Below are 18,907 nucleotides of genomic sequence, written 5' to 3' on the forward strand. Positions count from 1 at the left end.
TGGACTCATCTCTGTGCTTGTCCTGCTAGACCTCAGTGCAGCGTTCGATACTGTTGATCATAATATCCTATTAGAGCGATTAGAACATGCTGTAGGTATTACAAGTACTGCGCTGCAGTGGTTTGTATCATATCTATCTAATAGACTCCAATTCGTGCATGTAAATGGAGAGTCCTCTTCACACACTGAGGTTAATTATGGAGTTCCACAGGGTTCAGTGCTAGGACCAATTCTGTTTACATTATACATGCTTCCCTTAGGCAGTATCATTAGAAGACATAGCATACATTTTCACTGCTATGCAGATGACACCCAGCTCTATCTGTCCATGAAGCCAGATAACACACACCAATTAGTTAAACTGCAGGAATGTCTTAAAGACATAAAGACCTGGATGGCCGCTAACTTTCTGCTTCTTAATTCAGATAAAACTGAGGTTATTGTACTCGGCCCTGAAAATCTTAGAAATATGGTATCTAATCAGATTCTTACTCTGGATGGCATTACCTTGGCCTCCAGTAACGCGGTGAGGAACCTTGGAGTCATTTTTGACCAGGACATGTCCTTCAACGCACATATTAAACAAATATGTAAGACTGCTTTCTTCCATTTGCGCAACATCTCTAAAATTAGAAATATCCTGTCTCAGAGTGACGCTGAAAAACTAGTTCATGCATTTATTACTTCCAGGCTGGACTACTGTAATTCATTATTATCAGGATGTCCAAAAAACTCACTGAAAAGCCTTCAGCTAATCCAAAATGCTGCAGCAAGAGTCCTGACAGGGACTAGAAAGAGAGAGCATATTTCTCCTGTTTTGGCTTCCCTTCATTGGCTTCCTGTTAAATCCAGAATTGAATTCAAAATCCTGCTCCTCACATACAAGGTCTTAAATAATCAGGCCCCATCTTATCTTAATGACCTTGTAGTACCATATCACCCTATTAGAGCGCTCCGCTCTCGCTCTGCAGGCCTACTTGTTGTTCCTAGAGTATTTAAAAGTAGAATGGGAGGGAGAGCCTTCAGTTTTCAGGCCCCTCTTCTGTGGAACCAGCTTCCAGTTTGGATTCGGGAGACAGACACTATCTCTACTTTTAAGATTAGGCTTAAAACTTTCCTTTTTTCTAAAGCATATAGTTAGGGCTGGACCAGGTGACCCTGAATCCTCCCTTTGTTATGCTGCAATAGATGTAGGCTGCCGGGGGATTCCCATGATGCATTGAGTTTTTCCTTTCCAGTCACCTTTCTCACTCACTATGTATTAATAGACCTCTCTGCATTGAATCATATCTGTTATTAACCTCTGTCTCTCTTCCACAGCATGTCTTTATCCTGTCTTCCTTCTCTCACCCCAACCGGTCGCAGCAGATGGCCGCCCCTCCCTGAGCCTGGTTCTGCCGGAGGTTTCTTCCTGTTAAAAGGGAGTTTTTCCTTCCCACTGTCGCCAAAGTGCTTGCTCATAGGGGGTCATATGATTGTTGGGTTTTTCTCTGTATCTATGAAGCGCCTTGAGGCGACTTTTGTTGTGATTTGGCGCTATATAAATAAAATTGAATTGAATTGAATTGAATTGAATTTCAATTTCACTAACAGCCCGCTGCGTTTTCTCCGACGTTTAAAGCGCTTCTTATGAGATGGGGTAGGGGTGTAGCCTAGGTGAGCCGGTACTCCAGAGAGTAGCGGAGGTGGGAAAAAGTCCTGTCCATCAGCGCTAGTCCTTACCAGTTTCTCTGTGGCAAGTCGAATATTTAAGAGAGTTTCACGATTGTAGATCAGTAGAGAGTCAGCGTGGTTCAATAAAAGTGACAAAAACAATATAAACACGCAGAGCAAAAGTGGATCCGACAGCCATGGACGGCGAGCCATGCACTCCGGCGCCATCTTGGATGTAGGACTTGGCTCTACTTTACTTTACGTCTTAATGCATGCGCCATCATCCAGGCAAGGAAATCCCAAAGGTTGATTCTGTCCATGTGGACGTAGTGTTGTCATTTAGATAAATGCTTCATCACTCATCCAAGTGACACTTTCTCCCACTGAAAGCACTACGTCCACATGGACAGAATTAACCTTTTGGGATTCTGTACTGAACGTCCAGTTTCAGTCAGTCTCAATACAGAATACTGATATGACAATTTTGGTCTAGATTTTTTGGTTTAAATAACAAATAAAACGTTTTACTGTACTGTAAATAACTTTTCAAACATTTTTTATGAGTATCATATAGACATATAGTACCTGATGTAACGTACCTTCATAACGGTCATTGTCTTGAAACAATTCAGCATTCTTCTTTAGCATCACATACGGTGCTTCCTATATACACAAACACATTGAAATGTTAACAATACAGTAGACTGGAGTATGAATGTGTGTGAGTATAGATAGAAAGCACTTAAAGGCATAAAATAGGTGCTTGTGTAAATGAGTGAATGAGTGCTCAGAGTAGTATCTTGCCCAAGGATGTTTGGCATGCAGCAGCCAGGAATCAACCAACAGTCTTCCAATTAGTAGATGAAAAGAACACTAAATAATACAGAATACTGAAATAAAATGCAAGATTATTAAAAATGCTAACTAGAATCCCCTAAACATCTCCAAAACTCAAAACCCTGGATCTAAACCCATGGCACTGTTTGTAACACAGTGGACCATCTCTTAAATTAGATCTCACTTTGTTGTTGTGAGATCATGCAAAATCTTGATGCTGTGTAAAAAATGTACAGACCAATCTCAAAGTAACATTTTACAGCAAAACTCTTAGAGAAGATTGTCTTCAGCTTCTTAAAAACAACATCCTTGAAAGAAATTCAGTCAGCATCACAATACTATGACTGTGTATTAGGTTACAAATTACATCTTAAAAACTGCTTGTATGGTGAATGTTCTAGTCTTGCACTACCTCACATAAGTTCAGCATTTCATACAACAGGACATCAAATTCTGGCTGCAGCACTGGGACGGTGTCTGGGACATCTCTGTGGTGGTTTAGACAAACTGTAAGTTTTTTGTTTCCATTGGTGACCGCAGGTCTGTGTAGTCTGGACTGAACTGTGGAGTCCCCCAGGGGACCTATCCTTTTTTCGATTATTTATGGTACCATTTGGTCACAATATACAGAGATACAACATTTCATTCGACTGTATCAAGAAGACTGAGATCCCTCAGCTCAGCTCCAACCAGAAATTAAGTAAATTAATTTAGTAACTCCAGCCTTTGTGGGTGTTATAATGTAACACAGAGCGACAGAGTTTTATGTATGCACTTTCAATGGGCAGTTATTCCTGCTGCAATCAAATCAGAAACCTGATCAAAACATAATCAAGAATTAACAAGCTGAATAATTTAATTTAAGGTGAATAAGAACATAATCATTACAATGAAATAATTCTAATGTTAAGAATTTGTTTTCTGTGCAGATGTGACCTTGAGCTCTGTGTGTGTGTGTGTAAGGAGTTAGACTAAACAATTGTCTGGGTGTGAGTAGAGTAGGCAGAAAGACAGAGAAATAGAAAGGTTTTTTTTTTTTTTTAATCATGAACAACCAGAAAAAGTCGTTTTAAATGTAATGTGACTGCAGATCTTAACAGGTGTTAAAAAGAGAAGACAAGAAAAACAGATTTTTGGACAAAAAGAAGTAATCAGAAATGAAAAATACATAGAATGATAGAGGGAAACCACATATTTCTTTTTAACATGATAAGAAATCATGTTGGTATTATGCAAACTGAAGTATAGTGTTGAATAAACATGACAATTGTAATAAAATAACTTTTGCTATAGAGAATGAGGGGAGGGGAGGGGAGAAAGAGAAGAGGGAGAACCTCCCTCTTTTGTGAGGTTGTTATAGAATATTCTCCCTTTAAAAATTAAAAGATCTGTCACGGACCCGGCTCCGGGGACTCAGGGTCCGTGAGCAGTGTGGACTATTATTTCTATTATTTGATGTGTGTGTCTTCTGCACGATGCTGTCATGTCTATGTTCCACATGTTGTATGTGTAGGCAGGGTGTGTGTGTATATGTGTGTTTCTGCGGGTGTAGCCATAGCTGGACTGGCCATCGGGCATACCGGGCATTTCTGGTGGGCTGATGGTGATTTTTCGTTTTTATGGGCCGATGGTTTTTGTTTTCTTTTTTTTTCGTTTTTTTCCCGTAACGGTATAAACACTGAAAGGTGGTGGATTGGCCAGATGCTGGGAGATGTGTAAAAATAACTCAGTTGTTTGGTGGTGGTTATTGCGGAGCTTCCACAGATTCAGTAACATTAGCAAGTGGTGGAGGCCAGCAGATGCAACACGCTGGCAGGTGGATGACGGAAAGGCAGGAGGAGCAGAGACCCGAGGCGGTGAATTGAACTTCAGGTAAGAAGTTATGAGCTGCAGTCTATCTGGGTCAGATATAAACCAAGTTTAGGTGGAGTTTATTTTCATTATGCTGACTTTTTACAGTCAGTTACAATAACTCGTACTGCGTACTAGCTAGCATGACGGAATTTCTATACAGCTGGGCGGGTGCTATGATGTTAATGATGTTGAACTTGTTTCATCTTATTTTATTTATAACTTCTTACCTGAAGTTCAGTTCACCTGACACTCTCGGACCAGCGGCCGCTTTGGGTCTCTCCTCTTGCCTCCCTTTTCCTTCATCCACCTGCTGGCTTCCACCACTTGCTAATGTTATTGAATCTGTGGAAGCTCCGCGATAGCCACCACACAAAGTAACGAATAACGAGCCTATCTAAATTCCAGTAACGAGTAACGCGTTCCCGGTTTTGGCATAATAACTAGTTACCGAGCTCGTTACCACAATAATAACGTAGTTACTGTAAGACGCAACACCTGCACAAACAAACACATGGACATGCAAGTTCGTAACAAACGCGTTACTTAATAACGCGTTAGTCCCAACACTGCTGAATGCTTTCGGCAGATTTCCATGTGTACATCTGTAATGTCTGTATCATACAAGGCTTGAATAATCTGGTCCCATTTTATCTTAAAGACCTCATAGTACCATACTATTCCAATACAGCACTTCACTCTCAGACTGCTGATGTACTTGTGGTTCCTAGCGTATTTAAAAGTAGAATGCAAGGCAGAGCCTACAGCGTTCATGCCCCTCTTCTGTGGAACAAGATCCCAGTTTGGAATCAGGAGACAGACAGCCTCTTCAAAATTTCATGCTATTTTTTCACATTTTGGATCATCTTTACTACTGCACTATTAGAGAATAGAAGACAGAAAACGTTTGACATTGACTGACATGGTCAATTGTAACTTTATTCATGGGTTACCAGTATCGTTGTAACGATGACAGTCTTATTTTCCATTCCCATTGTGTCATTTGGGTAAAGGTCTGACTTTGTCAGAACCATCTTATCCACCTCATTCCAATACCCAATCTGTGAACAGACACAAGTAAGGTTATGCAAATATCTTGCACATACAAGCTAGAAAATGTGTTCTAATGATACATATTATGGCAACCTGATGTTTTAGTTACCTTAATAGGTCCATTGTTCCTAAGCTCCATGATTGTCACCGAATAGTTGATCCTTTTCCCGTACTGGTCAAACTGTATATTCCCTGTTAAACCATCTACATGCACCTGCATACACATTATTTGAATTATTAATGGCACAGCTTAAGAATGAAATTCAGTCAATTAAATTACAAAAATTAAAATGAAAATAGGCACTTTCTGGATCTCATGCACACCCACACCTCATGCACACCTGGTGGCTATAGTAGGATAAGTTAACAAAGGGAAACCCTACTTTTGGTCATCTTCACTGGTACCTTCACCACACACTACTTCCACTCAAACAAATGACTGATTGTGTTGCTAGAACAATTTTCAAATGATTATATTTTCAATTATATTTTCAAACATTAAATTTTAATAGCTTTTGACAAGTAACCAAATAAAAGACAGCAAGATTTTTCAACAACATCTCTGATCTAAACTCTTACACCTAGCTTTTATGATTTCTTCTTTGTGCATTCAAACTAAAGACATTCAAATCCTTTTTACCTGTTTGAGGGCACGCTCAATTTCCACCCCTTGCGCCCAGGGCACTGCTGGATTAGCTAGACAGTCCCCACTGTTGCCACGACGACTTATATCTATTCTTTGCTTGTGCAGGAATCGGAATGCCTCAGTCATCACATGGACTGCATCATAGGTGAGGGCTGAAGTATACTGAAGGACAAAAATAATGGCAAAAAATATAGTTTGGGGACATTTTACTTCATTTAACAGTTGCAATAAAGGCAATGCTGCAAGGGACCAACTGGCCAGGTGTCCAACCAGGGAGCTGTCTCTTAAGGAATTCTAACCTATGTCAAAATGTCTGATGTTGACTGTGAATCTCATAGAATTAACACGAAATTTCAGGTGATTGGATCAGTTTGAAAGGCAAAAGGCACCTGCAGGTGACGACGTATCGTCGACATTGTTGTGTTTGTTGGGGAGAAAACTTAGAAACATACAGTACAGCACTTCAGAGTCACACTGACAGCGATTGAAGATTTATGGAAATTTGACAAGCTGAACGCATTCTGTACTGTCAGGAGACACGGCGCAAGATTGACTGATATTAAAAAAAAGCATGCAAAATTGCAAACACAAAAAAAAAAATATGCGAAACAGCGAGACTGCAAATGGTGAACCACGATATAGCAAGGGACCACTCATCAAGCATCAGCCAGATCTTTCTAACATAGGTTAGAATTCAAGGGATGAAACTATGACAAGGTTTCATCCCTTGTCATAGTACAGACTACATATGGCATGAACTAACGAGCCTCCAAGCTGACATTTTTTATGTTGAATGTGGTGCAGTATTTTATTTGCCAGCTAAAAAGAAGGCAAAGAAGCTCTCAAACCCATTGATCATTTTCATATATGCCTCAGTCTAGCCTGAAATCTTCTAGAATTCCCTAGAAGTGCTACAGGTGTGACTTTTAATTTTAATGCACACCTAAGTCATGTACAACTCACTTTGATTAACTCAAGCTGTATGTATTATACTTGTTTATGTATTATACTAAAGATTACTTGATATTAGAATACATTTTTGCTGGCCTGATTCTTAGACCATCTCCCGGCAATCTTAATCCATTTCTTATAGCATATAACTTTTGCTGAAATAACTAAAACTCCACTAAATTAAACAAAAAAAAGATTGTTGGATGTCCAAATCTTACTCTAATCCTTATATCAGCTCCAGGATACTCCTTTTCTTCCAAAGCCTCCCATCGCTGATCAAACTTTGCCACCACAGGATCATCAAAATCTACAATCTGAAAGCCAGACACATTTGCACCTCCATACTGGATTTTAGAGAGGTCACCATCCACAAAACCCTGGAACAAGATCAACAAAATATACAATTACTGAAATTTACAAAAAGTTTATTTAATACTAATATGCAAACACTATTTTCTTCTCTGCTAAGATCTCATGCAGAGCAAATGATGTGCCTCCAGCAATTTTTCAGAGATTTACTTAGAGCAAAGGTGTTAAACATAAGGCCAGAATCAGCAACATCTAAAAATACTGTTGAATGACACTGAGAATAGTCACAAAAGCAATCTAGTCCGCATGCCAATAGAGAAACGAGATATGGAATGAGTTATGACTAGTATACTCAGCAACTACTGCTCTATTATATAAATTGCAGTAGTGCAAGCAAAAGGTAGTCTTCTCACAGCATGTCTAAATGTGACTACCTGCTTTAGGATCCCAGTTACTAAGTGTAAACCTGTTATTAGATCCTAATCTAAACTGAGTTATGTAAACCGTCGTTATTGTTAAACAGTCATACATAAATGGCCTGCAGTACATACATAAATATACTTGGTCAGCCTCATTTAAAGACTGGAAAATGACTCACCAAGTTTGCGATGATATAGTGATATCCTTTCACATGCCTGCCTATAGTGATCACCTGGTGAATAAGAGGAAGAGGTTATGTCAGCAATAAACAACAATTTTAAATGGTTAACAGGTTAATTATCCTAACCCAGAAAGAAAAACTAGATGCTTCAATTCACTGGAAAAAAAAATCATAATTTTTGGAGATACATGGTATGTAATTTTATTTATATAACACTTTTCTACTCTTACTAACCAGTCATAGAACATCACATTTTCAAATTCAAATTCAAATTCAAATTCAAATTTTATTTGTCACGTACACAGTCATACACAGTACGATATGTAGTGAAATGCTTGGACAACTGCTCGTGACCTAAAGAAAACAAAAAAGGAAAGGCTATGAATAAGATAGGAAATAAATATGAAAAATTAAAAAGGGTAAATTTAACTAGGAAGGAATAAAATATAAATTAAGGTTAAAAATGAAATAACTGTACAACACAAATTAGAATGAAGGGTAAATTTAACTGGGAAGAATAAGATAAAATATATAAATTAAAGTTGAAAATAAAATAACTGTACAACAAAATACACAATACACAATATAGAACTATATAAGAATGTATGAAGAAATCTAAATATAAATAAATATATACACAATAACAGCAGCTGTACAAGTATTAACTAGAAATGAAGAATATAGTGACCAGTGTTGTGCAAAAACAAAGTCCAGAATGTCCAGTGTGTGTGTAAGAACCATATGTGTGGGTCAGTACTGTGTGGTGGTGTGATTGAGAGACCGTATCGCCTGCGGGAAGAAGCTCCTCCTCAGTCTCTCTGTGTTGGTCTTCAGGGAGCGGAATCGCTTTCCTGACCTCAACAGAGAGAACAGTCTGTTGTTGGGATGGCTGAGGTCCTTCACGATCTTCCTGGCCTTGGTCCAGCACCGCCTGCTGTAGATTGAGTGCAGGTCAGGGAGCTCGGAGCGGATGGTGCGCTCAGCTGACCGCACAACCCTCTGTAGAGCTCGTCTGTCCTGCATGGTGCTGTTCCCGAACCAGGTTAAGATGTTTCCCGCCAGGATGCTCTCTATGGTGCACGAGTAAAAGTTCCTGAGCACCTTGGAGGGCAGTTGGAAGTCTCTCAAGCGTCTGAGGTGGTGGAGACGCTGACAGGCCTTTTTCACCACGGTGTTGATGTGACAGGACCATGACAGGTCCTGCGTGATGTGAACTCCGAGGTATTTGAAGCTGTCCACTCTCTCCACTGGGCACTCGTTGATGACGGGGGTCTGGTAGTTCCTCTCCTGCTTAGTGCTGAAGTCCACTATCAGCTCCTTTGTCTTACTGACGTTTAGAAGGAGGTTGTTCCTCTGGCACCAGTTCTCCAGATTCCTAATCTCCTTCAGGTAGGCCGTCTCGTTGTTATCAGAGATCAGGCCCACCACGACGGTGTCGTCAGCAAACTTGATGATGGTGGTGGAGCTGGTAGTGGCCACACAGTCATATGTGTACAAAGAGTACAGCAGGGGGCTCAGAACACACCCCTGGGGGGCTCCAGTGCTGAGAGTGGTGGAGGCTGAGACATGTCCGCCCATCCTTACTGCCTGTTGGAGATCCACTGACACATAGATGAGCTGAGTCCCAGATGCTCCAGCTTGGTGGTGAGTGTGGAGGGAATTATGATATTAAATGCAGAGCTGTAGTCTATGAAGAGCATTTTAACATAATTCCCCCTTCTAGTGTCCAAGTGAGTGAGTGATGTGTGGAGGAGATGAGAGATGGCATCGTCTGTGGAACGATTTGGACGGTAAGCGAACTGTAGTGGGTCCAGTGTGTCTGGTAGTGAAGAAATGATGAAGTCTCTGACCAGGTGTTCAAAGCACTTCATCACTACTGAGGTGAGGGCTACAGGGTGATAGTCATTGAGAGAAGCAGGGTGGGGTTTCTTCGGGACGGGAACAATGATGGACTCTTTGAAGCATGTGGGGATCACCGAGTGAGATAAAGAGATGTTGAATATCTCAGTGAACACAGGAGCTAGCTGGTATGCGCAGTCTCTTAGGATACGACCTGGGATGCCGTCTGGTCCTGCTGCTTTCCTGGTGTTCACTCTCTTGAAGGCTCTCCTTACTTCATGCTCGGAGATGACGAGCACGTTTCCGGTGCTGGCAGTATCTTCCTGTCTGCAGCCGTTAGCGCCGCTAACACTGGCATTGTTGGAGACCTTAGCTGCAGCCTCGAAGTGAGCATAGAAAGTGTTCAGCTCGTCTGCCAGAGTCACGGCCGCGTTCGTCATACCGGTTGTTGGTGCTTTATAGTCCGTTATTGTCCTTAGTCCCCGCCACAGGCTCCTAGAGTCACTCTGTTGGAGTTGTGACTCTAGTTTCCTCCCGTAGCGCTGCTTCGCCTCTTTCACCGCCCTCCGCATGTTATATGACGCGGCTTTGTATGGGTCCATGTCCCCCGTCATGAGTCCCGTGTTGTAGGCAGTGGTGCGGGATCTCAGAGCGTCGCGGATGGTTTTATCCACCCACGGCTTCTGGTTGGGAAACGTTGTGATAGTCTTTGTCTCCACGGTATCATCCGCTAGTTTCCCGATGAATCCCACAACCGCTTCCGTAAACACGTTGACGTCATCGTCGGAGCTGTTTCTGAACATGCCCCAGTCTGCGTCATCGAGTGCGTCCTGTAACGCGGCCACCGATTGATCCGTCCAGCGCGCGACCTTCCTCTGAACCTGTGCTTTCAAGGAGCACTTTATTGTATTGTCACCTTTCTCCCTTACTATATGTCAATAGACCTCTCTGCATGGAATCATACTTGTTATTAATCTCTGGCTCTCTTCCACAGCATGTCTTTTGTCCTGTCTTCCTTCTCTCACCTAATCGGTCAGGACAGATGTCCACCCCTCCCTGAGTCTGCTTCTGCTGGAGGTTTCTTCCTGTTAAAAAGGAGTTTTTCTTTCCCACTGTTGCCAAAGTGCTTACTTGTAGAGGGTCATATGATTGGGTTCTTCTCTGTATGTATTATTGTAGGATCTACCTTACAATCCAAAGAGTTTAATTTTGGTCTCTTTCTGACCAGACTGTACTCTCAGTATTTCACAGGCTTGCCTAAATGTTGTTCAGAACCTTTAAGCATGCTTCAACATGTTTTTTCTTCAGCAATGAATACTTGAATGGTGAGCGTGCATACTGGCCATGTTGGTTGAGTGCACTACTTATTGTTTTCTTTTAAATAGTACCTGCTGATTTCAAGTCTTTCTGTAGCTCTCTTCAACTGGTCCTGCCTCTTAGACAACTCTCCAAAAGTGCTCACTGGGACCTTAAGTTGTTTAGAAATTTTTCTGTAACCAATGCCATTAGCTGGTGATTTCAGCCGGTGTCACGACTTTCTATCTGTGTCATTTCTTATTATTACACATAATTTATGGACATATATGATCTGATTTCTTTGCATGTATGGATTAGAGTGTTACAGACATCTGGTCATGTCATGTCATGTCAATAGCACGTTTAGAAATATATCTATTTAAAAAATTGGTTTTGTCTTCATTACATTTTACATTACATTTTACCAGGTGAATATTTCCCCAAAATGCAAAAAGAAAATATTTTTAACATGAAATTCTTAGCCACAAACATGTATGTGTTTTAAACCTAACCTGAATTATAAGACAGCTCTGGGGCAGTAGGTCGGGAAGGTATTGAAGATGAAACAAATGCTCATATTTAACAATTTTTTTCTCAGTTATTATGCAAGTAAATGTGGATACTCCAAAATTTGTTTCTTTTCAGATTAAACTGCTGATAATTTTATTTTTCTGGTACAAAGTTGAATGAAAATAGAATTTTCATAATTTTCGTAATCTCCATGTTTTATTTTGTATTATTGTGAGATATAACTATCAACAATTCAGAAATTGCCACAAGTTGCATTTTGCAATGAGAAGTTTTTTTTTTAAATTCATGTGTGTTCAAATAATGGATTTTAAAGGAATACTTAATTTTTTAAATATTTTAATTACCCAATGCTTAAACTGTCTTTAGTGTAGCTGCCAAATTACATTTCATGTTCAAGCATTGCTGCAGATTTAAAATTGGAGATGGTTCAGCAGATTTAAAAAAAAAAAAATTTAAAAAAGAGAGGAAGGCACTCACATCACTTAGTGATGACAACAACATTATCATCCTTCCGGCAGACAAGGGTAGGTGCAGAGTATTGCTAAACCAGAAAGACTATTATGAGAAGATCTTGTCACTACTCAGTGATGAAAATACTTATGAGCCCCTGAAACAAGATCCAGGGAGTGGCTGCAGGAATAGGGTAATAGACTGTCTGAAGCAGTTAGAACAAGACAAGGCTATCGACTACACCAAGTCTGTATGGTTTACCGAAAATACATAAACAGGGTGCACCTTTAAGACCGACTGTCTGCATGCTCAACTCTGTCACCTATAACATCTTTAAGTTTCTGGCTTCGATCCTCAACCCACTGGTGGGCAGCTCTGAACTCCACATCCAGAGCACCCTGGATTTTGTTGAGAAGGTGAGAGATGTAATTATGGAGGCAGATGAAACCATGGTCTTGTACAACGTTACATCTCTCTTCACTTGCATCCCAGTCACGGAAGCGTTGGAGATAGTCCGTAAGAGATTACAGGATGACACCAACCTCAGCAACAGGACCACTCTCAGCATCGACCAAGTGTGTTTGCATTTGCAACCGTGTCTTCATTCCACCTACTTCACATACAAGGGTCAGTACTACAGGCAGAAACATGTGTGTGCCATGGGTTCCCCAGTTTCACCCATCGTGGCCAATTTGTACATGGAAGAAGTGGAAAAGAGGGCTTTGCTATCCTACCCTGGAACACCACCAAGCCATTGGTTCAGATATGTGGATGACACCTGGGTGAAGATCAAATCTCAGGACGTACTACTTTTCACGGATCACATTAACTCGGTGGACCGACACATCAAATTCACCAGGGAGGATATGAAAAGTGGCAGGTTAGCCTTATTAGACAGTGAGATTTCCATCTGTAATGGGGGACATCTAAAAGCTGACGTGTACCGTAAACCTACACATACGGATCAGTATCTAAGGTTTGACTCTCATCATCCACTGGAGCACAAACTGGGTGTCATCAGGATGCTACAACACAGAGCAAACACCATCTCCACTGACACAGCGGCCAGGGAGGCAGAAGAACATCACATCAAGAAGGCCCTGAGTAAATGTGGTTATCCCAGCTGGACTTTTGTCAAAGCTGGGAAGGCACCTAAAGAAAGCTCCGCCAATCCAGGAGAGAAGGACAACCGCTGCCCAAGTGAAAACCTGTAGTGATCCCATATGTGTCAAGAGTATCGGAACAGTTGAGACGCATTTTTTCTAAACACCGTGTCTCTGTGGGTTTCAAACACCTCAAAAAATGCTGCGCCAAAAATTGGTCCACCCCAAGGATCAGGTCCCCCGACACAAACAGAGTAACATAGTGTACGCTGTTAAGTGCCAGGAGGATTGCCAGGATTTATACATCGGGGAAACCAAACAACCTCTGGCGAAGCGGATGGCACAACACAGAAGAGCTACCTCGTCATGCCAGGACTCTGCAGTCTATTTACACCTACAGGCCAGTGGACACTCTTTCAATGATGAGGATGTAACATCCTGAACAGGGAGGAATGCTGGTTTGAGCGCGGAGTCAAGGAGGACATTTACGTGAAAAGGGAAAGACCATCTCTGAATCGAGGAGGGGACCTAAGGGTACATCTTTCGCCATCTTACAATGCTGTGATTGCAGCCATTCCCCAACTCTCTGTGAATGGTACTCATGGCCATTGATCAGTGGGTTTTGATCAGTGGGTTTTGGTCAGTGGTTGTTGATCAATGGTCATGAGAATTTGCATAATTATGATTAAGGAACTGACCTCCCAGCCCATTGTTCCTTCAGTGGGCTGGTTTCAGTCATTATGCAAATGTACTGTTTATAAGATTGGGGAAACCTGCAGTCAGCTGAGACTGAAGAAGTCACCTGGATGAGTGACGAAACATTTCTCCCACAAAACGCTACGTCCAGATGAACAGAATCAACTTTTGGAATAAACAAAAAACATTTATCTGAAGTCTCACTTTGCTTCTGGTGATTCGACACATAATTTTTCATCACTGATCAAATAGAGTTGGTAAGATATACCACCACTGTTTCTGTCTAGTTGATAGTAGACTTTTCTCTCCACCTATCTGGGACTGTAAGAGGAACATGTTGCAAAAATAGTTGTGTTATATTGTTGAATGATCACTGTCTATTAACATTACAGATTACAACACTTTGCAGAACTAATAATACTTGCTGCCTAGCTCCCACATTAAGATTATTATTTTATTATTGGAAATAGCCGCTACTTTAATGCTAACTTAACAGACGGGTAATGTGGCTCTTGAATAACTGCTACAAGTTTAACAGTTGTGTGCAGTAGCCAAGTTAATGTTTATGATAACTGTTTAATACATTTTTTTTAGAAACACGAGCTTTAGTGACCTTTCAAAAGTCTTCATGACCCTAATAAACTTTTCTGGTTTGTAAAAAGTTTTCAGACTCAGATAGCACGTCTGGTATCAATACTACTGCTAATGTGTATCCAATAGCTATTTTGATTCATATCAGAGTATTGATTTCTATTGTAACCCTACTCCACAGAGTAACAGTGCTAACAACTGTACCACCATGCTATCCGTATAGCAGCTTCTATTTAGCTACTTTTCTTTGTCATTTTTTTTTGTCTTCTGTGACAGAGATGCAACATATAGGGTTCATACAAATATTTAAAATCAGTCAAAACAAGTCCCCTCCCCCAGAATTAACTGACTGTTTTTTATGCATTTGTCATATTTTCAAAATGTTTAACAGCTTGTGCTTTGCAGATTTAACTTGCAGCATTTGCAGATGTCATGAGCAACATGCCCAGTTCTGATAATTGTGACATTATCAAAATAGGGTTTTCCAAATGATTATCATGAGCTGGTACCGTAAAGCAGTTAGCAGATAGGGGTCTAATTTTAGTTTTGATCACAGTTTTGATCCAGCCAATCAAACCAAGCTGAAAAAGAAAATCCAACTGTTTTCTAGATTATCGTCATTACAGTGTAAGTTAACACTAATAATTATGTAGCAGCCATCTGCATGTGAACAGTGAAAGTTCTACGCGATATCATTTTGCTAACCATGTAGAAAAGACAAATACTGGATACTAAGCACACATAATTTCCATTGTTTGCCATCTGATGATGGAAACAGGCCAACAGTACTTACCGAAGAGGAAATTAACTCTTCCAGAATAGAATTTGAAAGATTTCAAAACACGTATAGTAGTTTCATTTAATTGTTATTTAAGAAAATTTAAATGACACAGACACCATCATGACTAGTTCATGTCTGGTCTGGTATCACACCTAAAAAACATCCAGGATAACCACAATACTGTTGGTTTCACTGAACAAAAGTCTCCAATAGTATGTTTTGCATAGTTTCATTACTTCTTTTACACAGACACACACATATAGAAATATTATCAGTTGACTCTGAGTTGGTTGGATGAGAGACATTCACTGTTTTTTAAGGAATGCCCAGTAAAGAATGGATCTATAGAATCAGCTTCATTTTTGATGGAGAGAAAATATTGCTCATACTGGTAGCAGCAGTAACAAGATAAAAATCAACCTGCTCCATGATGTCTTTCACTTTATCTTGTTCGCAGTCCAGTATGATGCGTCGTTCCTTACGGATCTCCAGGTCCTAAAAAAATAAGACAACAAGCATCCAACATTATTACACAGTCTTTAAAGATTTGTGTGCTCACAGTACAAGATCAAATTGCATCTTCCTGAGGTGCAGTGCTGCCACATACTGCTTGACACCATAGGTTAGACAAAGATATTTATTATAACTAGCTACAAAACCCTGAAAAGCTTTCTGGAAAATACAAACTAAAAGCTTAAGCTTATTTTAGTATTTAAAACAAGCATATGTAAAAACAATAGATAACATCAAAGCAAAGTATACTCTACAATGCTGTACAGCTGCTACACTGTACAGCTGACAAAGCCCTTTTCCCAAGACATCACAGACCAAGTTTTGGTCAGGACCCATAGGCTTCAAATTGTAAGGCACTAGCTACTGTGTCAGTATGTGGTGGGAGTGGGAATGTGCTGAGCTAACTTTAGAATAAGTGCATAAAAGCATGTTTTTATTTTTTGAGGTTTTTTTTATGTCCTTTCAATCAGCGATCAGAATTATTGTCTAAACACCAAGAAAAGTGCCCAACAGATTTGTTTTCCCAAGTAGACCATTATAGCTATTGCTATACGGTCCACTTAATTGTCATATTTGTTTTTATTATTATTATTATTATTATTATTATTATTATTATTATTATTATTATTATTATTATTATACGTTTTTATTTAATTTTCATTTTGAGTTATTACAATCAGAATGGACAGGACCGGGGACAGGAAAGAGAAAGAAAGAGAGGTTGGGAAGAGAGTTAAATGAAGGAGAGGGGAAGAAAAATAGAGGAAAAGAGGGATAGTGAGAGAAAAGACACTGAAAATCTGCTTGATCACCTGCTGAGAGAAAAAAAAGACAACCAAAAAGAAGATAACACAGTAGGGAAACCACAGGTAAATAATAAATATTGAATGTTACTGAGCAGCATACAGTACTAATAATGCATGAAATGTTTAGAGGCATCAGCCAACCAAAATAGTGTGTGTCTGTGAGTACCTGTTTGTACACCTGTGTGCACACCTGTGTGTGTGAGCGCGCTTATGTTCATAGGATTTCTCCATGTAAGCATCTAATAGTGGGTATTGGAAGCCATAGCTCTGCCCCCCAGGGCATGATGCAGGACAAAAAAACATCCATCCATCTGCTTCCGCTTTTTTCAGGTCGTGGGTGGGGGCTGGAGCCCATCACAGCTGTCTTAGGGTGAGAGGCAGGGTACACCCTGGACAGGTCACCAGTCTGTCGCAGGGCTAACACACAGAGACAGACAACCATTCACACTCACATTAACTCCCCTTTGGGCAATTTAGAGTTTCCAATCAACCTATCCTCACTAACTGCATGTATCTGGACTGTGGGAGGAAGCCGGAATACCCGGAGAGAACCTACGCAGACACGGGGAGAACATTCAAACTCCACACAGAAAAACCCCAGCCTAATGGTGGAATTGAACTCAGGAGCTTCTTGCTGTGAGGCAACAGTGCTGTTTGGCTTCTCTGAGTGTTTAGTCCATTTAAAATTCTGTTACCTTCTGTTAACCTACTTTCATGTGTTCCCTGGACTCCTAGACTCTGTTACCTTTCCTTCATGGAATTCCTTTTGGACTGCTTCCGCTACTATTTATTGTACATAATAAAGATGTTTTTTTTTCTGGAAAAATCATCATTCCAGAAGAGGGTTGTATATGATGAATGGAGGGTCCTTCACCAAGGGGAAGAGGTGGCTGTAGCTCAGAAGGATGCCCAGGCCATCAACTAATAAGAAGGTTGGTGTTCTGATCCCTGGCTACTCCAGTCTGCGTGCCAAATATCCTTGGGTGACATACTAACTACAAGTTGCTTTCTGATGCATTCACTGGAGTGTGAATGTTAGTAGTTAGGAAATAAAATGCTCAGATGCTCAACACTATATGAGGACATTTTGCTTTTTAGATATTGATAAAATGTTTTCATATAGCTGGATTAATGTGACTATTTTATTTTCATGTCAAATAGTTGGACTGAGTGCTGGTGAAAAAAAGACTTGTTTTGTAAAAACACTTTTTTGAGAATTGTGAACATGGTTTAAATAAAATAACTGAAAAAACCATATGGAGTTATTTCAACATTTATCCACTGAACTGTGAACAAAAAATAAAAAGACTGAATTCTTGGAACAATTCTCCAACTCATTTGAAGAGAGAAAAAAAAGGAAAGAGAAGCTTGTTTGTTATAATCTAGCCAAAATAACTTAAATATTTCGGACTGTGTCATTTGCTAAATTACTATGGCATAGTCAGGATTTTCACATCAGGCCAACTGCAGTGCATGTACTTGCCAAAGAATAAATAACATAACAGAAGACACTGTTGAAAATGCTGGTTAGCAGCCTAAACTGATGAAAAAGCTGTTATGACCAAAACTTTAAATTTGTGTCTAAAATTTGATTTTCTCCGCCTCTCTCTTGCATTCCAATATAAGAGCAGAATACCAGTACCTGAAACAGGGACCGGTAGGCTTCATCCTTTCTCTCATCTTTCAGGTTTCCTACATTTATTGCAGTGACGACCCATTTTTTCTCTGCTGCAGTGTCCAGTATTACCTGAAGAGTCGAAAGACCTACACACACAGAGTCTCATTATTAATAATTAATAATTCATTAACTTATACATTTGTAGAACATATCTCTATCTCATTCTTTTCTATTTATATGAAGCATATTTCTCTGCCTTGCTGTGCTTTCTATAACTGTAGCAAGTTTCTGCATTTGCTTAACATTTTCTGTATTTACAATTATTTCAGTATCTTATCTTCAAAATTAAGCACTAGCAATATTTATGCGATAAATGATGAGAATTTCCTTACCTCGATCACTGTCATACAGATAGGCAAACTTTTCCCATTTGTAGTATTCCACTAATGAAACTAGTGGCCCCTTGATGTCCGGCCTCATTTGGAGAACAAACTGATTCATTCCTTCTGCTGGGAAAGAAGGTGTAATGAAGGAGACATGAAGTGTCTCACAAAAGGATGTGATGGTGTTGACCGATTTCTTGTCATAGAAGCCAAAAATGGCATAGACACCCCGAGAGAACTGGGAACAAACTAGGAAAGAGAGAAGAAGAGAAAGATTGTACAAATTAAACAGTGAGTTCAAAGGACCTGGGAAGAATATTTGCACTCATTAAGTGTCCCAGTGCCTTTATCCCAAATAAACACTAAACGCACACTTATATTTAATCACATTGAAGAACA

General features: G+C 40.1%; 1 protein-coding gene across 5 annotated transcripts in view; it reads right to left on the reverse strand.

Moving 5' to 3' along the window:
* LOC146571952 (glutamate receptor 2-like) overlaps positions 1-18,907 on the reverse strand; it is a 115,534-nt gene that overhangs the window by 76,752 nt on the left and 19,875 nt on the right. For all 5 annotated transcript variants that reach the window (XR_014892628.1, XM_085275968.1, XM_085275967.1 and 2 more), the window contains exons 3-11: positions 18,518-18,757; positions 18,150-18,271; positions 15,609-15,683; positions 7,899-7,952; positions 7,210-7,368; positions 6,035-6,202; positions 5,504-5,608; positions 5,295-5,402; positions 2,253-2,316 (exon numbers count right to left, since the gene is read on the reverse strand). Coding sequence is in view for 4 of the 5 variants with exons in the window: in XM_085275968.1 (XP_085132094.1) it covers positions 2,253-2,316; positions 5,295-5,402; positions 5,504-5,608; positions 6,035-6,202; positions 7,210-7,368; positions 7,899-7,952; positions 15,609-15,683; positions 18,150-18,271; positions 18,518-18,757 (1,095 nt within the window). In the remaining variant the exon portion in view is untranslated. The remainder of the gene's footprint in view (positions 1-2,252; positions 2,317-5,294; positions 5,403-5,503; positions 5,609-6,034; positions 6,203-7,209; positions 7,369-7,898; positions 7,953-15,608; positions 15,684-18,149; positions 18,272-18,517; positions 18,758-18,907) is intronic.

The sequence above is a fragment of the Mchenga conophoros genome, linkage group LG6 (assembly GCF_057382185.1).
Source record: "Mchenga conophoros isolate Kocher_MC1m ecotype Shallow Benthic linkage group LG6, M_conophoros_male_GT1.1, whole genome shotgun sequence".
Taxonomy (NCBI): domain Eukaryota; kingdom Metazoa; phylum Chordata; class Actinopteri; order Cichliformes; family Cichlidae; genus Mchenga; species Mchenga conophoros.